General features: G+C 48.4%; 1 protein-coding gene across 1 annotated transcript; it reads right to left on the reverse strand.

Moving 5' to 3' along the window:
• On the reverse strand, positions 1 to 25244 carry LOC144328308 (methylenetetrahydrofolate reductase (NADPH)-like). The gene is made up of 7 exons (XM_077930979.1): positions 25024 to 25244; positions 22189 to 22369; positions 18928 to 19110; positions 12569 to 12686; positions 4970 to 5061; positions 2914 to 3033; positions 1 to 853 (listed from the first exon to the last, which is right to left on the reverse strand). The coding sequence occupies exons 2-7, from the start codon at positions 22276 to 22278 to the stop codon at positions 656 to 658; spliced, it is 801 nt and encodes a 266-aa protein (XP_077787105.1). The 5' UTR covers positions 22279 to 22369; positions 25024 to 25244; the 3' UTR covers positions 1 to 655.
• Between the last annotated feature and the right edge of the window lie 644 nt (positions 25245 to 25888).

The following is a 25888-nucleotide window of genomic DNA, read 5'->3' on the forward strand; positions in this document are numbered from 1 at the left end:
TAGGCATCAACTACATTTTATTTCATTTCGATTTCACTTCTCTCCTTCCCTTTACAAGCATTTTAAATACTTCCCCCTCCCCTGCAAGAGAAAACGAGAAGACGCAGGAAGAAGACCACGATCCTGCGACTATATAATAAAATAAAATAAAAACAAAATAAATAGCCGGCCACACACTGCGGCTCCCCAGAGGAGGGCAGTTGCGTCGCAGGCGGCTGTGCTCATCCTGGTTTTCTGCAACTCCCGTTCTGAACTAGAGGCTTGTGAAGCCATCAGTCCCATTGATCAGAGGGTGCGCACTGAAGCAGCAGCTGAAAGCTTTCTTTTTTAGAGTGCAACCCAGAAACATGGGGGTGGGCCAGACAGAGATTTGGGGTTGGGGTGGGGATAAGGATTTCTAGCTGCCATTAGTATAAGGGGGAAAGGGATTGTAATAACCCAAGAAGGGCTCGAAAACATCCTCAGAGTCTTTTGGATCAGAAGGGAGATGTGCCTGTCTTAACCGGCCTCCCGCTTTGAAGGCAATGGGGGGAAATTCAGCCAATGGCGCCCCCTAGAGGAGTGTCTGGGCCACTGTGGTTCCAACCTCGCATCCCTAAGGTTTTTGACTATGCTGCCAGCCAAATCTGGGAGGCTGCGTGCCTTTTCTCAACTTTCAAGGTTCCGCCGGACAGTTCAAGAGCGTGTGCACGTCTTCCAAGACCTGCCAGAGGCAGCTGTCCAGGGGGAAGTCGTTGTCCACCAAGTTGACCAGGTAATAGTTGTCGTGCATGTACTGGAGGATCATGCGAGAGGGGGACTCCTCTTCGTACAGCTTGGCCCACTGCTCAATCCACAGGGCAAAGGCCTCATCCTGTCCGAGGGGGGCAGAGAGAGAGAAGCAGGTCACACTTAAAAACAATTTGAGGTGGGGCTGGGAGTGCAGGAGGAACTATGGGAAACGAATTATTATTATTATTATTTATTGAATGTATATACCGCCCTATACCTGGGGGTCTCAGGTTGGTCCACAGAATAAAATCAAGATGTAAAATCACAAAACACATAATAAAAAACAAAAACATTTTAAAAGGGCCTAGGATGCAAATCGGATCAACCAAAGGCCTGCACTAAAAAGGAACATTTCTGCTTGGCACCTAAAGGTGGATAATTATAGCAAAGTGGGTAAAAATAGAAACAAACCAAAAAAGTTGGGGAAAGTCTTTGAGAATTTGAGATGTATGTAATGAACGAAAATGAAAAATGAATAATTTAAAAAAAAAATAATGAAGGCACCAGGCGAACTTGCCTGGGGAGAGCATTCCATGGACGGGGAGCCACTGCAGTAAAGGCCCCGTTCTCGTGTTGCGACCCTCCAGACCTCTCAAGGAGGAGGCACACGAAGGAGGGTCTCGGAGGATGATCTCAGGGAATGAGCGTCTGGAAGAGGCTGCATTATGCAGACTCAGACTTATCGGCGCAACTCGCTCAGTGTTGCCTGCTCTGGCCAGCAGTGGCTCTCCAGGGCTTCAGGCTGGGTTCTCCCCCAGTTCTCCCCGGAGATGCCAGAGACTGAACTCGGGGCATTCTGCGTGCAAAGCAGATCCCCTTGCGCTGAGCTACAGGCAGAAGAAGCTGCCTTAGACAGAGCCAGACTATTTGGTCTGTCACGCTCAGCACTGCCTCTACTAACTGGCAGCAGCTCTCCAGTGTTGCATAAACAGGGACATTTGCCAGCTCTACCTGGAGGTGCTGAGAAATGAACCTGAGCCCCTCCTGCATCCAAAGCATATGCTCTACCCCTGAGCTATGACCCTTAGCATTCAGAAAAGGCCCCTGCTTAGCCAATGTGACTAGATGTGACCATATGAACCTACCCTGACCCTGAGATCATCTTCTGAGGCTCTCCTTTGTGCGCTTCCGCCTTGAGAGGTCCAGAGGGTGGCAACACGAGAACGGGGCCTTCTCTGCAGTGGCTCCCCGTCTGTGGAATGCTCTCCCCAGGGAAGTTCGCCTGGCGCCTTCATTACACACCTTCCAGTGCCAGGCAAAAATGTTCCTTTTTAACCAGGCCTTTGGCTGATCTGTTTAATATCCTATACTAAGGTTACCAGATTTTTTTCAATGAATCTGGGGACACTTTTCAATTTCAATAGGAATGATACGATTTTGTCAGGGGACTGATTTGTAAATCTGGGGACTGTCCACAGGAAAATGGGGACGTCTGGTAACCTTATCCTATACCCTTTTAAAATGTGGCTCTTTTCTGAGTAGGGTATTATTGGGTTGTTGTTTTTATTCTGATTATATTTGTCTGTGAACCACCCTGAGACCTCCAGGTATAGGGCGGTATATAAACTCAATCAATCAATCATCATTATCAGGGGTCAGCAAACTTTTCCAGCAGGGGGCCGGTCTACTGTCCCTGAAACTTTTTGGGGGGCTGGACTATATTTTTTTGGGGGGGGGGAATGAACGAATTCCTATGCCCCACAAATAACCTAGATGCATTTTAAAGAAAAGGACACATTCTACTCATGTAAAAACAAACTGATTCCTGGACCATCCATGGGCCGGATTTAGAAGGCAATTGGGCCGGATCCGGCCCCCGGGCCTTAGTTTGCCTATCCACCACCACCATCATCATCGATGGGCCACTGCTCTGATCCAGCGGGTTCTTATGTTCTTATGACTTGATACAGACCTATGAGTTCACTGAACCTGTGCAGGCAAAAGTGGAGGTTCTACCCCCAACTTGTTATTAGAGGAGCAGAGGTACCCCGGTACCACAAGTTCTAGGGAATAGTAATTGGCACCTTGTACTTCTGTTCACATACATTTTCCACGGAAATGTACCAAAGCCCCAGATCTGTACCAACAGGCTAAGAGTTTCCTGGGTGTTTGGGGCAGGGCAGGGAACAATAACCCTCTTACCTTCCAGTACATGAAGCTAACCGGGTCTACAACCGTCGGCTGAATGATCTCTCTGCCGGGGAAGATGCCCCACGTTACGGCGTTGGGTTGCATTTCATGCGCGTTGGTGATGTTCTCACCCTACCGACGGGAAAGAGGAGGTTGTTTAGAAGGAAGAGAGGGAAACAGCTGCATCACGGTTTTGTATACACCTGTTAACTTGCTGCCAGGCCTGTACAGATCTCAAGACACGGGTGGCGCTGTGGTCTAAACCATTGAGCCTCTTGGGCTTGCCGATCAGAAGGTCAGCGGTTCGAATCCCCGCCACGGGGTGAGCTCCCGTTGCTCGGGCCCAGCTCCTGCCAACCTAGCAGTTCGAAAGCACCCCAGTGCAAGTAGATAAATAGGTACTGCTGTGGCGGGAAGGTAAACGGCGTTTCTGTGCGCTCTGGTTTCCGTCACGGTGTCCCGTTGCGCCAGTAGCGGTTTAGTCCTGCAGGCCACATGACCCGGAAAGCTGTCTGCGGACAAATACCGGCTCCCTCGGCCTGAAAGCGAGATGAGCTCCGCAACCCCATAGTCGCCTTTGACTGGACTTAACCATCCACGGGTCCTTTACCTTTTTTCTTTTTCTTTTTTACAGATCTCAGGCCCAACTGAACAGGCCTCGGTCCAGTACACCTGAAGGAGCATCTCCACCTCCATTGTTCTGCCCGGACACTGAGGTCCAGCGCCAAGGGCCTTCTGGCGGTTCCCTTGCAATGAGAAGCCAAGTTACAGGGAAGCAGGCAGAGGGCCTTCTCGGTAGTGGCGCCTGCCCTGTGGAACGCCCTCCCGCCAGATGTCAAAGAGGAAAAAAACTACCAAACTTTTAGAAGACGTCTGAAGGCAGCCCTGTTTAGGGAAGCTTTTAATGTTTAATAGGTTATTGTATTTTAGTGTTCTGTTGGAAGCCGCCCAGAGTGGCTGGGGAAACCCAGCCAGATGGGTGGCGTATAAATAAATTATTATTATTATTATTATTATTATTATTATTATTATTATTATTATTCCTCCCTGCATCCAGAAAACTCCTCCAGGGAACGATATGCTCAGCTGATCAGATTCTCTGGCTAAACAGGAGGCATTGAAACTGGGCCACAAGGAGGAGCCATGAACCCAATGCCAATTGTCCTAGCAGAGGCTGAACAGTTCTCAAAATATTCTCCAGAGATCACAAGCAGAGGGTTTGCTCCCCACATACGCTCTCAGTCCAAGCATCCCAAGTTTCCACGGAAACGTTTTCACTGCCAGCCTACCAGAGGAAGGACCAGGGTCGGATTAAACCCAGTGGAGGCTCCTAGGCAGTCAGAATCTCGCAGGCCCCCTCACAAATTATTTCCCAATTTTCTTTCAAGATCAAATCAATATTATTTTGTTGTTGTTTTGTTTTTTCCCATAATTTTTTATTAATTTTCCAACATAAATTAAAAACAATACAAAACACAATACATAGACAAACAAACATATAAACACGTATAATTTCAAAACCTCTTTTTCATAAATCTTACTTCCCCGACTTCCCCATGCCTCCCCTTTCTGCATCCCTATTTTAAAATTTCTTCAGCAACCCCTCACTTCAATTAACTGATTACTCATTTTCTTTATTTTTTTCCCCTTCTTCTCTTACTTAATCATTTACAGCTGTACTTCTATATTGTTTCTTTACCCATGGCATTTTAGCACTCATTAATTTTACAACAGTTCTTAAGATATACTTTAAATTTCTTCCAATCTTCTTCCGCCGTCTCTTTTCCTTGATCACGGATTCTGCCAGTCATCTCCGCCAGTCCCATATAATCAATCACCTTCGTCTGCCATTCTTCCAGCGTGGGTAGTTCTTGTGTCTTCCAATACTTTGCTAAAAGAACCCTTGCTGCTGTGGTAGCATACATAAAAAACATCCTGTCCTTCCTTGACACCAATTGGCCAACCATGCCAATCAATATTATTTTGATCCGTTGTTGAGGGGCCCCTAGGCTCGTAGGCCAGTGCCCAGTCTGTCTGTTTGGTAATCTGGCACTGAGGAAGGACGCACCTTGACATTGACAATGTGGTAATTCACTCGCTGGCCGTAGTTCTTCGGAGGGCTCTGACGTTCTCGCTGGAGGTGAAGAACTCCAGGTAAGCCTGGAAGGAGTCGAGAGAGGAGATGTTGACACCAAAGAATCCCAGCAATGGCACAATTTAAATGTTTAAATTAACTTGGGGGGGGGGGGAGCAGAGGTTTTTCTATTAGGAATTGTAGGTGCCGATATTCCAAGGGAGAAGAAAATACTTTTTATGTATGCGACGACAGCCACCCGGTTGTTACTGGCCCAGAGATGGAAAGAAGACAAAGTCCCTAATAGGGAACCCAGAACAATGGTGCGCAAGGCCTTATATAGACATTTTAAGTTCCCTGCCCTGTCACTCAAGACTACCCGTCCATACATCATACCTACATCACAGAAAAGGCGGTCTACAATTTAAATGTTGGACTACAGAAATTTAAAATTCAGTACCAAATTATCTAAGGTTGTTCACCAAAGCCAGACTAAACGTCTTTCCTTCTGCAGAGTTGGATGGCAGGTTGAGAGGAGTTCCCCACCAGGACAGACTTTGCTCATGTGCTCAAGACATCGATTCTATAAAACATATTTTGCTGCGAAACATGAGCAAGCCAAGGCTGAACTGATATTACCCTTGCCGGTACCTTTCCTGGGAAAATCAGAGGCTCATTATGTCAGGTTCCTATTGGAAGACCGGACAAACGCTAGAACATTAGCAGTGGCAAAGTTTTTATCGGTGGTTGCAAGAACCAATGATCCCTGTCTTTAAGTCTGAACAAAATGCTTGTTTAACCTGGAGGTAGGCTGTCTGAATTGTGCATTGCTTTGTAACAATTTGTTGGGTCTCTGGACCGTGATAAAGGGGGGGGGGGGGAATCAATGCTAAAAGCAGTTCAAAACAATTTACAGTCACAGCGATCTGCTGTGACCTGAAAAACGTGTCTCTTGGATCATAGAATCATAGAGTTGTAAGGGACCCGAGGGTCATCTAGTCAAGTGTTTCCCAACCGGTGTTCTGCGGCACACTAGTCACTAGCGAGACGTTGCCTGGTGTGCCGCGAGATGTTGCCTGGAGGGAGGCGGGCGAGTCGGGCGGCGAGAGGCGGGGCGGCGGCGGCGAGGAGAGGCCGCCCAGCGCGGGGCTCTCGCCGTCTGCCTGCCTGGCTGCCTGCGTGGCGCTGACGTCACGGGGCTGTAACGTGCCCCACATAGGCACACGCGGGGTGGCGAGCGAGCTCCCTCCCACATCCCATCGCCGCTCGCTTCGGCCGGCCTACTGGGCTGGTTTTCGCACCTTCGGGATTCCCTTCACGCCTTCCTCCTCCCGGGTCCTTGAGAGCGCGGGAAGCGGCAGCGCAAGACCGGCGTTGAGCCTGGTAGGTATTGCGCTTGCCAAGGCAGTCATTTGGGAAATGAAAACTTGCAAAGCAAGCAACCAGTTCAATCTGAAGTACGTGTATGCTTAATATCCTGTATCTGAAACCTGTTCTGCCCCCTCCCCCACACTTGGTGCCATTTTCATCTACACATGCAGCAGAGTAAGTTGACCCAGAATAGTACCAATTCAGATGGCAGATGGGAGAATGACAGTGCTGAATGCTTTCCCATGTAGAACAGTCCCTGCAAATAAAAACCTAGCATATTTGGAAGAGGGATGCTAGCCTAACCATTACCTTCTATGCTGTTACTTTTTTTTTTTTTTTTACATAAGTAAAAAGTGACCTTTCCCCATCTGGCATGGTGGTGTGCCTCGAGATTTTTTTCATGAAACAAGTGTGCCTTTGCCCAAAAAAGGTTGGGAAACACTGATCTAGTCCAACCCCCTGCAATGCAGGAATCTCAGCTAAAGCATCCATGGCAGATGCCCATCCAACTCCTTTCCTGCAACTTGAAGCAACTGGTTTGAATCCTACCTTCCAGAGCAGGAGGAAACAAGCTTGCTCCATCCTCCATGTGACAGCCATCTTTGAAGATGGCTACCTGTCAGGGAACTGCCATCGGAAGGACAGTAGGTGCAAAGGCTCACTGAGGTTGAGAGAGACATAGCAGCTGAAGAGGGAACCAGTAGGGGGAGAGGAGGAACTCCAAGGGAAAGTGAGTCGGAGGGATGGCTCAGAGACGCTTCCAGCGAAAACAGTGGGGAGGTCTCAGGACCTCCTATAGGGACACCCACTCCTCGCCGGAAACTGTCACGCCGAGAGTCCAGAAGACGTGTTTCCGTTAAGGAGCTTTTATGTTGGAAACGATTCCGAAAGCAACCACTTTCGGATTCTGCTAGCGACTGACGCAGCCATGCCGGTGGGGCTCCGTCACAGGCAGAGGTTTGAAAACCTGATCAAACTCTGAGGGACTTGCATTTTACGCACAAGCAGCTCATCATCCCATCACAGCAATCCGAAAGTCCTCGAAAGCCAGCTTGTGCAGGGAGAGGCATCATGAGCGACCCAGCCGGAACCGGAGGAGCAGGAGCAGCTGGAGGGGGTCCAAGCCTGGAAGAAAGGTACAGGGCGTTGGAGATCCAGCTTGCGCTGCAAACGGCGAGGCTCGAGGAGAGGAGGGCTCAGGATGCAGAAAAGGGAAAGGAGAAAACCACCCCGCTCGCCAGAAAGGTGCCAGGATTGGTGCAGAAGTTTGGGGGGGATCCCAGGAACTATCATGCCTTTAGAACAGAGATGCAATATGCTCTCAACCTGCAGTTTGATGACTTCCCCGACGAGGAATTGCGAGTGGCTTTTGTGATTGGCCATCTCGAATCGGGAGCGAAGGACTGGGTTAGACCCCTGATGGCAGTGAATAATGAGATCCTAAAGGACACAAGGAAGTTTTTTCGTGCCATGGACCTGATGTTTTCCAGCGACATTGAGCAGGGAGTGGTGCGAAGGCAGTTAATGGCTTGCAAACAGGGGAGCCGATCTGTCCGTGAGTACTGGACTGAGTTTACCATGCTGATCCATAAATTGGGGTGGGATCTATCGGCGGAACCCATCCAGATGCTTTTCGAAGAGGGGCTTTCTTCGGCCGTGAAAGATGAACTTTCCCGGGGGCCCAGGGCGGAGTCTATGGACCAGCTGACCAAATCCGCGCTGGCCATAGGAGCACGCCAGGAGGCGAGGGCTTTGGAAAAGCGGGAAGGGAAAGGGGAACGTTGGAGGGAGTTCCGCATTCCAGACATTCCAGAGCCACCTTTCCCGCTGGCAGAGCCGATGGAAGTTGGAACAGCGCGGGCGCGCGCAGTTTCAAATCCCAGTGAAGGGCGGAAGAAGGAGGGAAAGAGCGCCAAGAAATGTTATCTCTGCCAACAGCCAGGGCACTTTGCCAGAGTCTGCCCACAAAGAAAGGAATGGCAAGGGATGGCAGGAGCTGTTGGGGAAAAAGAGGAGGAAGGCAAGGAGCAAGTAAAAGCCAACGCCTGGCTGCCACCGTCGGGGCACAGCAGCCAGGCCAAAGAGCAGTGAAAGTGCCCACGCCGGAACCTCCAAGACCTGCTTTAGTGATAGAGGTGTTACTAGAGCTGCCAAACGGACACCCACTAAAGATCAAGGCGCTTTTGGATTCAGGCAGCTCCTGTAATTTCATGAGTAAGGAGTTTGCAGCTGGGCACCAGATACAGACCATCCCTTTAAGTAACCCCTTGCAGGTGACCACGATTGACGGCAGAGAGCTGTTGGGAGAAGTTAGCCAACAGACTGTCCCGATGATAATGAGGGTGGCAAGGCACACCGAACGGATAGCGTTTAACGTGGCCACCTTGGGAGGAGCTCCCATCATTTTGGGGATGAGCTGGCTGGCGCTACACGACCCGCTAGTGGGCTGGCATCAGAGGGTGGTCTCCTTTGGGTCAGCGCATTGCCTAGAACACTGCAAAGAGGGGAAGGTTCTGGGAGGAGCCAGAGTCACCCTAGCCGGAATGGAAGTAACGGATAAAGGGAAGGTGCCCCCGCAATACGCAGATCTGAGCAACGTATTCAGCGAAAAGGAAGCAGACAAACTGCCGCCGCACAGACCCTTTGACTGTCAAATCAATCTACTCCCTGGGGCCCAACTCCCAGTGGGCAAGCTGTACGCCATGTCAGACAGGGAGATGCAGGAGTTGAGGGAGTTCATTGACAAAAACCTGAAACGAGGTTTCATCAGAGAGTCCCGAGCGGTGGGGGGCAGCCCAGTGTTTTTTGTGGACAAAAAAAACACAGATAAGCCGAGGCTTGTAGTGGACTTTAGGGCCCTGAATGCAGTGTCGGAACCCCTGGCTTTCCCTATGCCCCGAATTGATGACATTTTGACCAGGGTGAGGAAGGGAAAGATTTTTACAAAACTGGACCTGCGGGGGGCGTACAACCTGATACGCATAAGGAAGGGGGATGAATGGAAGACCACCATGTTCACCCCTTTGGGAGCCTTTGAATACCTCGTGATGCCCTTCGGTCTACAAGCAGGTTCGGCGTGCTTTCAAGCCTTTATGAACCACGTCCTGGGACCTTTGCTCTACAAGAATTGTGTGGCCTTTTTAGACGACGTGTTGGTATATTCGGAGGATGAGGAGCAGCATGTGAGGGACGTTCGAGAAGTGTTGGGCAGGCTGCAAGCCAACCAGCTGTGGGTGAAACTGAAGAAGTGTCAGTTTCATACCAAGGAGGTGGAATTCCTGGGGTACCGCTTGTCAGACAAGAAAAAGGAGAGGGCGCAAGCAGAAGAGGGGTTGCAGGGCTGGACTACGAGCGAGGCTAGGTAAAAATCCCCACAAGCCTGCATTGCCAAGTCTCCTTGTATCAAATGTGAGATCCTTACCCAACAAGGTAGAGGAGTTGGAACTTATTACCTCTCGGCAGAAAAGTATCCGGGACTGCTGTGTTATGGTCCTTCTAGAGACGTGGCTGGATCCCTCCTTTCCACAGGGACTCCTGCAGCTAGAAGGACGCTCAGTAATTAGAGCGGATAGAACCGCCGAATCCGGGAAGAGCAGAGGAGGAGGAATTTGCGTTTATATAAATAACAACTGGAGCTCGGACATTAAACAAATGGACACACATTGCTCTCCTGACTTGGAGTACCTAGTGGTGAAGTGCCGCCCTTTTTATTTGCCACGTGAGTTTAATGTTGTTATAATAACAGCGGTGTATATACCTCCCGATGCAAACACTACTACAGCTATGGGTCACCTGCTAACTGCTATTAGCAGACAGCAGCGGGCCCACCCGGATGGAGCATTTGTGGTTGCTGGTGATTTTAACCGAGCCGATTTAAGGACTGTGCTCCCTAAGTTCCACCAGTATGTTGATTGTCCCACTAGGGGGGGAAATACCCTGGACCGAGTATATAGTAACATCATGCATGGATACAAGACCAAGCCCTTGCCCAATTTGGGGCAGTCAGACCACATATCTTTACTTATGATACCATCATATAGACCTCTCGTACGCAGAATTAGACCATCAACTAGAGAGATACGAGTGTGGCCAGTAGGTGCATCTGAGCAACTTCAAGATTGCTTTCGGAGCACCGAGTGGTCGCTTTTTGTGGAGAATAATGTGGACACATACGCTTCAACAGTACTGTTCTACGTTAAAAGCTGCATTGATGTTGTCACTACCACCAAACAAATACGGGTGTTCCCTAACAATAAGCCCTGGCTAAACAGGGATGTGTATCTTCTGTTAAAGGCAAGAAATGCTGCTTTTCACTCTGGTGATGCGCAACAGTATAGAGAAGCCAGAGCCAAATTGAAAAAGGGCATTAGGAACGCCAAAGCTATGTACTGCCGGAGGATCGAAAAACATTTGAGAGCTCCGACCCTCGTCGAGTATGGCAAGGCCTGCGACAAATTACAGGGCAAAATATTAAAAACGAACTGGCTAGCAGCAGTGCGCACCTGGCTGATCAACTGAATCAATTTTTTAGTCGCTTTGAGGAGGGAACTGGAACTACCGTCACTACAGCATTGGCTACCAGCACATCATCAGAAACTACTACTGATAGACAACCATTTTTATTACAGACCTGTGACGTACAACGTGCCTTTCGGAGCATTAACATTAGGAAGGCAGCTGGACCGGATGGAATCATGGGACGGGTTATTAGGGACTGCGCTGCAGAATTAGCTGGTGTATTTACGGACATTTTTAACCTATCCCTGTTGCAGGGTTCTGTCCCTACCTGCCTGAAGACATCGATTATAGTGCCAGTCCCCAAGCAGTCAGTGGTGGTATCTCTCAATGACTATAGACCAATAGCCCTAACATCTGTCGTTATGAAATGTTTTGAGAGATTGGTGCTAGATCATATTAAGGCTGGTCTTCCATCCACTCTAGACCCGTTCCAGTTTGCATACAGAAGAAACAGATCTACTGATGATGCTATTTCCATCGCTGTCCATACTGTACTGAGTCATCTAGAACGACAGGGAACCTACGCAAGGCTGTTGTTTGTGGACTACAGTTCTGCCTTCAATACAATTCTGCCAGACAGGTTATTTCTTAAAATGACCAATTTGGGTATACATCAGAAGATCTGTCTGTGGGTAAGGAATTTCCTGACTGATAGGCCGCAGACAGTGAGAATGGGACCTTACTATTCTTCTACTCTAGTATTAAGCACAGGAGCCCCTCAGGGATGTGTGCTAAGTCCCTTTCTCTATTCCCTGTACACATTTGATTGCACCCCACTGTATAAGTCCAACACAATCATCAAATTTGCGGATGATACAACAGTGGTGGGGCTCATTAGTGAGAACGATGAGACTGCTTATAGGAAAGAAGTACAGGGGTTAATTCAATGGTGTAAAGAAAACAATCTTATGCTTAACACCAAAAAACCCAAAGAACTCATAATTGACTTTAGGAGAAAGAAAAGTGTATTTTTACCATTGCACAGACTTCGGAAGATGAGGGAGGTTCTTTCAGGGGTTTTACCTCCTCACCGCCCTTAGGGGAGGAGACGGGAGGGGGTGAAGGGGGCCCTGGAGGGGAGGTGGATGTCAGGGAACTGCCATCGGAAGGACAGGAGGTGCAAAGGCTCACTGAGGTTGAGAGAGACTTAGCAGCTGAAGAGGGAACCAGTAGGGGGAGAGGAGGAACTCCAAGGGAAAGTGAGTCGGAGGGATGGCTCAGAGACGCTTCCAGCGAAAACAGTGGGGAGGTCTCAGGACCTCCTATAGGGACACCCACTCCTCGCCGGAAACTGTCACGCCGAGAGTCCAGAAGACGTGTTTCCGTTAAGGAGCTTTTATGTTGGAAACGATTCCGAAAGCAACCACTTTCGGATTCTGCTAGCGACTGACGCAGCCATGCCGGTGGGGCTCCGTCACAGGCAGAGCTTTGAAAACCTGATCAAACTCTGAGGGACTTGCATTTTACGCACAAGCAGCTCATCATCCCATCACACTACCATATCTCCTCTCAGTCTCCTCTTTTGCAGGCTAAACATCCCCAGCTCCTTCAACCGTTCCTCACAAGGCTTAGCTTCTAGATCATCCTAGTTGCCCTCCTCTGCACACGCGAAGCCAAAGTGGTGGTGTCTTCAGCCTGTGATGGGAGCAATACAATGAAGGTGCATGATCCAGGGGGCACGACTCTAAATCCGGCCCTACTTACCTGCCAGTTGGGCCTCGCTTGCATCTTCCTGCTTGGCCTCCACGTATAGGGGCCTCTGTTCGACATATGCGGACGGCACTTCCTCAGAGACATCTGCGGCGGCCTCCTCAAATCCCACCTGCAACATCAGGAAGGAACCCTGTCAGGACAGAGCAACAGGGCAAGGAGGGAGAGGCCTGGGCGGAAAACCCAGAGCCTCCCTCAAACCCCACCCTGAAGCCACCACCCAGCCATACCCTCCAACGTTCCTTAGATGAAAAGAGGGGCATTTGTCACTCCCCACTCAACTGACCCTCCTCATCCCCAACCCCCATTTTTGTTCCCCAACCCATCCCAGCAGAGCATTTCCACCACGACCACACCAATGGGATGCAGCACAAACGCCCTCCTGAGAAAAACCCTTCACCCCGGCTTTCTTTTTTGGTCAATTGACAAAAAGAGAAGCACACGCCAATGAATACATTTTAGAAAGGGGCAAGATTAGATGCAGACGCACAAATCACTTTTTTCAAATACAGCAGTTTTTGAAACGCAATCCGTTCCTGAAGACCGTTCGACTTCCAAAACTTTCGACAGCCGAGGCGCAATGGGCGTAAAATCCCTTGAAAAAATGGAGAAATGTGACTCGGAAGCCGTTTGACTTTGAAACGAAAAGAATTGCTTCCGAGTTTTCGGCGTTCGGGTTCCGAATCGTTCAGCATCCGATACGCTCGAAAACTGAGGTTTCCCTGTCCAAAAATCAAGATTCCTTGTGCTCTGCTCCACTCCCCCTTTCTTCTTTCCCAGCTAAATATTTCTTTCTTTCTTCTTGTCCTCTGCCTCCCCCTCAGAGCTGGCGCGTCAAACAGGGCCTTAATGGTGGTGGCCTCTCCTCCCCACCCGCTATCTAGCAGCCACTAGCAGCTGCCCAAGGGAGGAAGCTGGTAGCAGCGGCCGTGGAGAGGCCATGGAGAGGCAACAGGATGCCCTCTCACAGCCGCCGCAGCCGCCATGGCTTGGGACAAGGGCCAGCTCATACTATTCCCCGATCTCGGCACTGGCAGCGGAATTAGGGACAGTCCAGGATCAAATCAGAAGCTGGGATGGCTTTCATAATTCCAGAACTGTCATTGGAGACAAGGGACACTTGGGGAGTATGCCTAGAAGAGCACAGGAATCATAGAGTTGGAAGGGATCCTGAGGGTCATCTAGTCCAACCCCTTGCAACGCAGGAATCTTTTGCCCCCAAACGGGACTTGAACCCGCAACCCTGAGATTAAGTGTTTCCCTGAGTGAGCTAGGGGCATAGAATTGGACTTCCCCTCCTTAATCAGCATGAAACGGACAGGCTTCGCTCTCTTGGTTAACAACCCAGGGAGTGGCAGGATCAGCCCCACAGGAGCCCCCCAGCAACACAGCCCCAAGGCGCATGTGAGCTCCTGCCCCTCAGCTTCCCGTTGCGCCTGGAGGTCTTCCTCGGCCAGGGCCACTGCCTGGGAGCAGCTCTCAGGCCCGGCCTCCCTGACCCAGCCCTGGACCTCGGGCGGCAGGATAGCCAGGAACTGCTCCAGGACCAGCAGCTCCAGAATCTGCTCCTTGGTGTGCCGGTCCACTTTTAACCACCCACGGCAGAGCTCCTGGAGGCGGCCATAGGCCTCGCCCCTCGGCCTCCTGGTAGCAGAAGCGGCGGAAGTGCTGCTGCCGCTGCTGCTTCTCCTGGGCGGTGGTGTCCCCGCGCAAGATGGCCGCCTTCACTTCCCCATCATCCTCTCTGTCGCTGGCCTCCAGGCTGCCAAAGGCCCACTCGGCCCCTCCTCGGAGGGCTGGCAGCAGCCTGGCCGCCCACTCTCCCTTGGGCCACTGGCAGGCCTCGGCCACCCGCTCAAAGGAGGCCAGGAAGCCCTTGGCATCGTCCCATGGGATGCTTCTGGCAAACCAGAGCAGCGCACGGAAACGCCGTTTACCTTCCCGCCGGAGCGGTACCTTTTTATCTACTTGCACTTTGTCATGCTTTCGATCTGCTAGGTTGGCAGGAGCAGGGACCGAGCAACGGGAGCTCAGCCCATAATGAGGATTTGAACCGCCGACCTTCTGATCGGCAAGTCCTAGGCTCTGTGGTTTAACCCACAGCGCCACCCGCGTCCCTCCGGAGACCTGTTGTCTTGGGCTAAAAAAACATTGGTTCCAGTCTTGCCCTCCAAAACAGGAGAGAACAAGTTTGTTCCATCTTTCACATGACCACTATGGGCAGCTTACAGAATAACTAAAAATATAATAAAAAACAAAACCAAAACAAACATCAAGCTTTAAAAACCTCCCTACACAGGCCTGCCTTCAGGTGTCTTCTAAAAGTTGTGTAATTCTTTTATCTCCTTGACAGCTGAAGGAAGGCCATTCCACAGGGAGGGCGCCACTACCGAGAAGGCCCTCTGCTTGGTTTTTGAAATTTATTTTTCAAAATTTGAAATTGGCTATCTTGCCTCTTCTTGGCCTCCTCTTTTCAAGGTTAAACCTAGCCAGCTCCTTCAACCGTTCCTCATAAGGTTTAGACCTTTGATCATGTTGGCTGTCATCCCTCGGGGGTGAAGATAAAATTAGGATAGAGGATCTTGTGGATTTACACACACACACACACACACACACACACACACACTTCTTTTTCGTCTTCTCTTCTTTTTCTACTTCTTTATTTCCTTCTTTTCCTTATTCTTGCTTCTTCCCTAGGTCTTTGGATTAGTTTGGCTTTCATTGAGTTTTATGCTGAAAACCCTTAATAGAAACCGATATGAAAAAATGAAGACACAAAAAATATATATTTACAAATAAAGCTGTATCCAATTTATGAAAGGATATATGATTTTTGACATGACTGAGAATCGCATAGCCAGGGACGGAGAACTTTAAAGCGTTAAGATCAGAAGGAGGAAAATATGAAAGCAACGAGAAGAGGCAGGAAGAAAATTTGGAGATATGCTTCAGAGGTCCAGACTATAGGGAGCCTGTAAAAATTAATAACTACAATTTGGTTGTTTTGTTTTTAGTTTATTATTTTTAATTGGATTATGATTCGGGTATCTTGATTGGCTATTTTTATTGGAAAATCAATAAAAATGATTAAAAAAGAAAAGAAAAAATGAAGACACAATTTCATACCGGCGGTGGCTAGACAGGGGAGGAAGGCTAATTGTGTTGGATCTGGAATTATCATATTTATTTATTCCTTTGTTCCCCGCCCATCTGGCTGACCACTTCTCGGTCCCTGCTCCTGCCAACCTAGCAGTTCAAAAGCACATCAAAGTGCAAGTAGATAAATAGGTACCGCTCCAGCAGGAAGGTAAACGGCGTTTCTGTGCGCTGCTCTGGTTCGCCAGAAGCAGCTTAGTCCTGCTGGCCACATGACCCAAACGCTGTACGCCGGCTCCCTCGGCCAATAAAGCGAGATGAGTGCCACAACCCCAGAGTCGGTCACGACTGGACCTAATGGTCAGGGGTCCCTTTACCTTTAAGGCAGCTTCCAACAAAGAGAGAAATTGTAAAAGGACTAAGTGTGGGGTGATTCATATTTCTGCTAACAACACTGCTCTCCCCATGCGGTCCCCACCCTCCCAAAAGGGTATCGTGGAGTTGGGAAGAGTTTCAGGAAACACCAGCCAAAGTCGGAACGTCTCCCACATGCGGAGAGGTTTCAACATTTGGGGATTTTTTTGGTTTAGAGGGAAATGTGAGAAAGAGGCAACGAGGCAGAACTTTATAAAATTATGCGCAGTCCATCTTATGGGCTGCTTGTCACATTTATTTTATTTTTAGGAGGGAAAACTAATGCGTGGCACGGAAAAGGAAACGCAAGCCGTGGGGAACACTGATAACGTGCTTCTCGCGCTCCCATAATGCCAGACATCCAATGAAGCCGAACGTTGGACCAAAGAAAAGTATTTCACAGTTAAACTGTGGAACTCACTGCCACAAGAAGCACCAACAGCCACTGATTTAAAAAAAGACAAATTCATGGAGGAGAGGGTTATCGAGTGATGATGAGGATGATAATTTTTTTTATTTGTACCCCACCCATCTGTCTGAAGGCAGTATTTACCGTATTTTCGCTCCATAAGACGCACCTAGTTTTTAGAGGAGGAAAAGGGGGGGGGGGATTCTGAACGAAACAGTGGATGTATGATTTTGGTGGTTCATGCTGTGGCCACAGACATGTGATTTGACAGTGAGTTTGGAGTAGCCCAATGCAAAAATCCTTCCTGGAGCTGCATGCTCCCCCATTGCTCTACCTGGACACTTAGGTCCTTTTGGTGGTTACCTCACTGCGAGGGATGTAACGGGCGCCACGTTTGCAATATGCAACTGGGAGAAAGCACCTTTGCGTGCCCGCATTGCAGTTTGCTCTGTGCGTTGCAGAGGACGGCACTGCATGGGCTGCAATTGCATTGCGTGAGAGATTTGCAGTTGCATTGCACGAAGGGTGTGTGCATTGCATGGAGGGTGTGTGTGCATTGCACGGAGTGTGTAGTTGCATTGCACGGAGGGTGTGTGCATTGCACGGAGGGTGAGGGCATTGCATGGAGGGTGTAGTTGCATTGCACAGAGTGTGTTTTTTGCATTGCACAGAGTGTGTGTGCATTGCACGGAGTGTGTAGTTGCATTGAACGGAGGGTGTAGTTGCATTGCATGGAGTGTGTTTTGCTTTGCAGGGAGTGTGTTTTGCATTGCACGGAGTGTGTAGTTGCATTGAACGGAGGGTGTAGTTGCATTGCATGGAGTGTGTTTTGCTTTGCAGGGAGTGTGTTTTGCATTGCACGGAGGGTGTAGTTGCATTGAACGGAGGGTGTAGTTGCATTGCATGGCGTGTGTTTTGCTTTGCAGGGAGTGTGTAGTTGCATTGCACGGAGTGTGTAGTTGCATTGCACAGAGCGTGTTTTTTGCATTGCACGGAGTGTGTAGTTGCATTGCATGGAGAGTGTGTGCACTGCACGGAGTGTGTTTTTTGCATTGCAGAGTGTGTGTCTGAAAAGGAAGCTGGCTCGGCGGCAGCTTTGTCGGGACTTCTTTAGGGGTTCTGGCCAGCGTCGGCCCTGTAAATTTACATATCATGATGGCAGCACAAGATGCCCCCTGCCCAAGCGGGGGCTGGAAGCTGGCAAGCAATAGCTCAATACCTTTTGCCCATATTCCCATTTTATTTAGGGATCCAGTTGGATATCGTTGCTAAAACATACCACTTGCCTATGGAGAAGCTGTCTGCCTTGAAAGAAGTTATTTTGTAATACTTCCTCTGTAGCAAGTGATGCTTCATCAGATCCGATCTTGCTGGGTCACTTAATTAATCTTCCCACTAGGCCAGGCTGCCTGCGGCCTGAGGTCCCCTTACCTTTGTGTACGCCTACCAAGTATGGAGAATTGCTTGGGCCAAGTTACAGCTACAGATCAACTTTTCAAGCTAAAGGACGAGGGGACGAGCCACAGCCCAGTGGCAGAACACCTGCCTGGCATGCAGAAGGCCTCGGGGACCAGGTTGAACCCTCCGCATTTCCAGGTCTGCCTGGGAGAGAGTCTGGTCTGAAACGTCAGAGAGCTGCTACCAGTCCGTATGGATGAGACCGAGCTGGACAGAGCAATGGCTTGACTAAGCAGAACACAGTTTCCTATGTTCCTGTGTCTAAAGAGAAGGGTTGAAAGGACCTGTTGATGGCATTTTACCATTGCACTGTGGAGAGTGTATTATGGTCTGTGTGTGTGGTTTGGGAGCTGCACGGTCAGGCGAAAAACAATGCTGTCCAGGGTTGTAAAGACTGCGGGGAGAATAACTGGGTGCACTCTTCCCACCTTGGATCAATTCTATTCTTCCAGGTGCCATAAGAAAGCGGCAGAGAGAGTGCAGGATAGTGCGCTACCCGGAAATGATCTCTTTCAGCTTCTGCCTTCTGGAAGAAGGTACAGGGTTATAAAGACTAGGACTAGCCGCCTGAACACTTCCAAGTTTTCGGCGTTTGAGAACCAAGGTGTTTGAGAACCAAGGTACCACTGTATATGACTTCATGTTAAAAGACAACTAACTTCCTGTGTTCCTATCCCTACTGAGCGATGTATACCATTTTCTGAAACCGGACCCTGAACAGCAGCCTATAAACATGTCAAACAAATCTACCTTCCTAATTTGCCATAGCACACGACTTGGAATCGCAGAACTGTGGAGTGGAAGGGACCCCAGAGGTCATCCAGCCTGACCCCTGGAAGTGCCTAAAGCTTTGCCACGAAAGGCAGTGTGGTTCTTCCTTTCACACAAAAATTGATCTTATGCAAGAGGACAGAACTGCTTGGACTGAGAGATGGAAGGGAAGGAGAGAAGAGCATAATGTCCCCAGCCATGTTACCTTTTGGAAGACGTAGCCTCCGTCGGGACCCCAGCCCACAATCGGGTCGGTGGAGGGCTTGCCGTTGATGTTCGGCTGGGAATTGATGGTCAGGATCCCTCTCCTGTTCACCTTGGCCAGCTCTTCTTTCATAAGGTTGGTCTCGGGCGCCAGAGGTTCATCGTTCCAAGGCAGGCAGGTCACCTATGGGGGGGGGGGGGGAGAGAAAAAAACTATCAATATTTTGGAAAGGGGAGAGGGCAGGTTGGGTGTGCACACAAATGCACAGCTTTCTCCCATGTTTCCAAATCCCCTTAAATTTTAAAATTCCTTCCCCCTGTTATACCTCAAGCAGACACACACATGTGTTAACCACAACAATAATTTATTTGTACAGTGATACCTCAGGTTAAGTACTTAATTTGTTCTGGAGATCCGTTCTTAACCTGAAACTGTTCTTAACCTGAGGTACCACTTTAGCTAATGGGGACTCCCGCTGCCTCCGTGCGATTTCTGTTCCCATCCTGAAGCAAAGTTCTTAACCTGAGGTACTATTTCTGGGTTAGCGGAGTCTGTAACCTGAAGCGTCCGTAACCCGAGGTACCACTGTACTCTGCCCATCTGACTGTGTTGCCCCAGCCACTCTGAGCAGCTTCCAACATATATTAAAAGCATTATTATTATTTATTGAATTTATATACCGCCCTATACCCAGGGGTCTCAGGGCGATTCACAGAAAAAAATCAAGATATAAAACCACAAAATTAAAAATAAAAACAACCACCCAATAGTCCTCCCCTCCAAAAAACAAAAACCCCACACCTTTTAAAAGGGCATAGGATGTAAATCAAATCAACCAAAGGCTTGGTTTAAAAGGAACTTTTTTGCCTGGCACCTAAAGGTGTGTAATGAAGGCGCCAGGCAAACTTCCCTGGGGAGAGCATTCCACAGACAGGGAGCCACTGCAGAGAAGGCCCTGTTCTCGTGTTGCCACCCTCTGGACCTCTCGAGGAGGAGGCACACAAAAGAGGACAAAATAAAACATTAAAAAGCTTCTCCATACGGGGCTGCCTTCAGGTGTCTAGTTACTCATCTCCTTGACATTTTCAAAGTTCCTTCAAGCACCTTTTACTGTGGGGCTGCAGTTCAGCAGTAGAGAAGGGCCTGCTCAGCATCCATAAGGGCCCTGGGTTCAATTCCTGGCATCTCCAGGTAGGGCTGGGACTAGGAGAGCCATTGCTGCCAGTCAGTGTAGGCAATACTGAGCTAGATGGGACCAAAGTTCAGACTTGGTATAAAGCAGTTGGTTCCTACAATTCACAGCCGAGGAGCAGAAAGCAATGCCTGAAACAAGACCATCCAAGTGTCCCTATTTTCCAGGGGCATTTATGGATCTACAGAAGCCGCCCTGGTTTCTGATTTGATTCCAGAATGTCCCCCTTTTAGAGAGTCCCTATTTTCATCAGAAGAAGGCTGATTACTGAAGAACTGATGCTTTTGAATTATGGTGCTGGAGGAGACTCTTGAGAGTCCCATGGACTGCAAGAAGCTCAAACGCATCCATTCTGAAGGAAATCAGCCCTGAGTACTCACTGGAAGGACAGATCGTGAAGCTGAGACTCCAAGACTTTGGCCACCTCATGAGAAGAGAAGACTTCCTGGAAAAGACCCTGATGTTGGGAAAGATGGAGGGCACAAGGAGAAGGGGATGACAGAGGACGAGATGGTTGGACAGTGTTCTCAAAGCTACCAGCATGAGTTTGACCAAACTACAGGAGGCAGTGGAGGACAGGAGTGCCTGGCGTGCTCTGGTCCATGGGGTCACGAAGAGTCAGACACGACTAAACAACAAAATTTTCATCAGAGAAATGTTGGAGGGTATGGAGTTATGCGACCCTCTCCCCCAAGCCAAGGAGATAAGTAACTACGCGACCTTTGGAAGACATCCGAAGGCAGCCCTGTAGAGGGAAGTTTTTAAAATATTTTATCAGTTCAAGTTTAAAACTGATGGAATATGCGCAGCTTGCGGACCTACGGTATAGAATAAGAGAACAAGAAAAACACACATTTAAAGAAGATTGGAAAATGTTTATTGAATATATGGGGGCGGTGGTATTGTGTACACTTGAAAACGTTGACAGCATTAAAATAAATTCAACAGTGTAAATAAGTTTTGAGGGATGTAATACAGTGGTATTACAGTGATAATACAGGTTACAGACGCTTCAGGTTACATACACTTCAGGTTACAGACTCCGCTAACCCAGAAATAGTACCTCGGGTTAAGAACTTTGCTTCAGGATGAGAACAGAAATTGTGCAGCAGTGGCGCGGCAGCAGCAGGAGGCCCCATTAGCTAAATTGGTGCTTCAGGTTGAGAACAGTTTCAGGTTAAGAACGGACCTCCAGAACAAATTAAGTACTTAACCCGAGGTACCACTGTTAAAGCCATGGTTTTCCCAGTAGTGATGTATGGAAGTGAGAGCTGGACCATAAAGAAGGCTGATCGCCGAAGAATTGATGCTTTTGAAGTATGGTGCTGGAGAAGACTCTTGAGAGTCCCATGGACTGCAAGAAGATCAAACGCATCCATTCTTAAGGAAATCAGCCCTGAGTGCTCACTGGAAGGACAGATCCTGAAGCTGAGGCTCCAGTACTTTGGCCACCTCATGAGAAGAGAAGACTCCCTGGAGAAGACACTGATGCTGGGAAAGATGGAGGGCACAAGGAGAAGGGGCGACAGAGGATGGTTGGATAGTGTTTTCGAGGTTACCAGCATGAGTTTGACCAAACTGCGGGAGGTAGTGGAGGACAGAGGTGCCTGGCGTGCTCTGGTCCATGGGGTCACGAAGAGTCGGACACGACTAAACGACTAAACAACAACAAACCACTGTAATGGAATACTGAATGGTATAGTTTATGTAAAATATGTAGGGATTTATGTTGTGCAAAATGAACCATGGAAAGGGAAGAAGGAAAGCCATTGATATTTTAAGGTTGTTTGAATGAATATTTGTGTGTGTGTGTGTGTGTGTGTGTGTGTGTGTGTGTGTGTTTTATTATGTTTTTATTGATGTTGAAAGACACCCAGAATGGCTGAGGCAATCCAGTCAGATGGGTTTGGTATAACAATAACAACAACGGAATAGGACGCCCCCATTTTCACTGGAGAAATATTGGAGGGTATGTGAGACTTGTGTCAGGACTCCAGAGACCGGACGCCCACACTTGTTCACCCCCTATGTGGAGGTTCATGGGCCAGGGCCCTCCCTGAATCTCTCACCTTGTGCCCCTCCTTGTTGGGCTCTCCGGCGATGTAACACCTGAACACCTCGAAGACGCTTTCCTCGCTGGTCAGCTCCTCGCCCCACATCTTCAGCAGCTCGTCCCTGGGAGATTTGCTCTTCAGGTAGAAGAGGTAATAATCCTTCAGCTCCCCAAAGGCTGGGGAGGATGAGTTACCCCTGAGGGTTGCGGGAGAGAAGGCATGTTAGGGCAGGGCAGGAACAAGCCCCCTTACAGGCAAGATGGCCTCCCCCACATTCACCCACTTGACTGCTCCCATCAGCAGAACTGTTGCAGGGACCACAGAATCCCTGTTCTAAATTTATAAGAAGTCCATCTTTTCGTGTGGCAATACCCAAACTCTGGAACTTCCTGCCTACGGACATCAGGCAGCTGCCTTCACTGTACTCTGTGCTAGAAACATTCGTGAAGCCCACCCAGATGTTTAGAAAACTGATGCATATTTCCATCTGTTTTTAGCTAGTTGTGAACTTGAGCTCTTGAAAGTATTACATTATCGCTGTTCTTACCGATAAATTTTATCGTTTTGTCTTTTTCGCAAACCGCTTCGAGGCTCATTTGATTTTTTGATTTTATACAGTCAAGTGGTGTATCCATTTCATGAAATAATGAATCGAACAAGGGAATGTGTAGTAAAGTTAGTACTTTCTTAGCAGCTTTTCTTTGGTCAAGTGGAAAATGAGGCCTTGTGGGAAACCAGTAAGAATTATGGGAACCGTCCTGTTGCTTTAACCCGTGAGCCTGTTGGCTCCAAGGGCGTGAGAGGATGACTATGGGAAAGGAAATTTCGGGCTAAATTGAAGGTTTACACCTGCGTTCAAAGTTATGAACATACCCTCTGTAATGTTATCTATCCTTAATTCCTTGGGAATGTACATCTGCCTAAGCTCCACCAGTCTCCATCGGAAGGGAGGAAACACCTTGATCTGGGTTCTGAAGGCTTAATTGGCTCAGCTGCCACAAGTTAGAATTATTAGCCCACAAGCTGGTCATTGGAGGATTCAAAAATAATCCAGGGTTCTGACTGTGTTTGGGGGTTTCTGATTCCACGTGCGAATTATGGATAAAAGATCTTGAGAATGGTTTGAAAGGTGCGCTCTGCAATTCGCAAAGAATCGCCCGGCTGCTGATGTCCACCAAAGCAGCCGTCTTTTCGTCCTTTTGTGCTTTTGCGTTGAAGATTTTCTGAGACCTTTGGATGCGGATTTCTGAAAGACTCTAACTATCCTATCTTTGCCTTATAGAAGAGAGTATATAGTCAGCTATCATTTACAACGTTCTTCTTTTTCTGTACTTGTAATTTACCAAAAGATGTGCCTGCTTTTTAGCATGTTCTTTACGTTTTAAAATAAATTTTTAAGAAAGAAACTTTCCCTTGTATTGTGTGTGCCTATCCGGGGGAATAGCTAATTCCAACGCCTAGACTTCTTGGTTACGCTCTACCAAAGGATTCCTGCCTGCAAGCTTGTGGAAGCAACTTGTAGTTTGGGGTTAGCCAGGAACAAAGGAGCACAGCTGACTCCCTTGAGCTGTGGCTTCTGGTAACCCTGGGTCGAGGGAGTGGTGGCAGCTCTACCAGTTCTATTTTGTCCTGTTTCTGAAAAGTAAATGGGTTTGCCAGCCTTGCTCAAGAAACCTGATCTGGCCGGAGAGCAAAGACAGGTGAGGGAGGGGCAAGTGGCTGGGCGCCCATTTACTACAGAACGAAACAAGGAAATCTGCCCAGAAAGTATAGGGTCTTTTCTGGACAATCCTATGGGTTTCAGTCAACTAGGTTTTACTTAGGGTAGCCCCGCTGAAATTAACAGGCCCAAGAGATAAGTCATTCCATTAACCTATCAGTAGAGGGAAATTCCCAGGTGTCAAAAAAGACTATTTATGTAGGCTACTACTGCAGCCCATGTCTTGTTAGCCCAAAAATGGAAAACAAACGAGGTCCCAACCAAAGAAGAATGGCAACTTAAACTGATGAAATATGCGCAACTTGCAGATTTAACATCTAGAATAAGAGAACAAGAAGAACATACATTTAGAGAAGACTGGAAAACGTTTACTGAATATATGGGTGAAAATTGTGTTCATTTAAAAATGCTGACAGCATTAAGATAAATTCAGCAGGGTAAATAAGTTTTGATGGATGTAACAATGGTTTCCTGAATGGTTTAAAGGTAAAGGTAAAGGTACCCCTGCCCGTACGGGCCAGTCTTGCCAGACTCTAGGGTTGTGCGCCCATCTCACTCTATAGGCCGGGAGCCGGTGCTGTCCGCAGACACTTCCGGGTCACGTGGCCAGCGTGACATTGCTGCTCTGACGAGCCAGCGCAGCACACAGAAACACCGTTTACCTTCCCGCTAGTAAGCGGTCCCTATTTATCTACTTGCACCCAGGGGTGCTTTCGAACTGCTAGGTTGGCAGGCGCTGGGACCGAACGACAGGAGCGCACCCCGCCGCAGGGATTCAAACCGCCGACCTTTCGATCAGCACGTCCTAGGTGCTGAGGCTTTAACCCACAGCGCCACCTGCGTCCCCTCCTGAATGGTTTAGTTCATGTAAAATACGCAGGGCGTATGGTATGCAAAATGAACCACGGAAAGAGAAGAAGGGATGTCACGGATTTAAGGTTGTTTAAAAGAATATTTTGAAATGTAAAATTTAATAAAAATTATATATAACTACCTCAACTGGTCTATAACCGTTGCATCTTTCTGGCATCTTCTGTTTTAATTCAGATAGGCCTCCCATCGCTTCCCAGTTCAACCAGATCTTTCCAGAGGGATACATCCACCTCCCCCCCCCCCCCCGCCACACTCACCAGCGGCCATTAGGAAACTCATCCCATTCCTGAGTTTGGTAGATGTAACTCTTCGGCCTGGAGGCCCAGAAAATGGGTCGGACATCTTCAACTCGCCGTTTGGGGTGAGTACTGACCGCCCAGGGCAGGGAACGCCTTGCAGGGGAGGGAGAGAAAATTAAAACATAAATTTGCACCTATACTTGCGTGCTGCATCTTTTTAAACACTTCCTGGTAGCTTACACGTGTTTTGCTCCCCTTGAATTAAAAACTGAAGGGATGGCTCATTTTTATACCCAGCAAGTGAGTCAGTGTGGTTGTAGTGGTTGGATTGGGATTTGGTAGGCCAAGTTTCAAATCCCCACTTGAACCCAGAAGTTCATAGGGGGACCTTGGGCTGGTCACTGTCTCTCAGCCTAGTCTACCTCGCAAGATTGTTGTGGGGATTAAATGTGTGGGGGGAATATATATACAGTGGGATATATTTACAGAAGTGAATAAATGAGGTTTACTTTTACAGCATGTAAGTAAGGAAGAATTAATTGCACCCTGATGTATGACTGTTGTTGTTTTTTAAATCATTTTTATTAATTTCCCAATAAAAACAGCCAATCAACATATCCGCATCATAATCTGATTAAAAACAATAAACTAAAATAAAAAAAACGGCCAAATTGTAGTCTAAATTGTAATTATTCATTTTTCCGGGCACCCCATAGTCTGGACCTCTAAAGCATATCTCCAAATCTTCGTTCCTGCCTCTTCTCGTTGTTTTCATGTTTTCCGCCTTCTGATCTTAACACTTTAAAGTTCTCCATCTCTGGTGATGTATGACTGTTTTGAGCATGCCTCATAACTGGGAGAAGCTAAGCTCTGGGGAGAACAG

Source organism: Podarcis muralis, chromosome 7 (assembly GCF_964188315.1).
Source record: "Podarcis muralis chromosome 7, rPodMur119.hap1.1, whole genome shotgun sequence".
NCBI lineage: Eukaryota > Metazoa > Chordata > Lepidosauria > Squamata > Lacertidae > Podarcis > Podarcis muralis.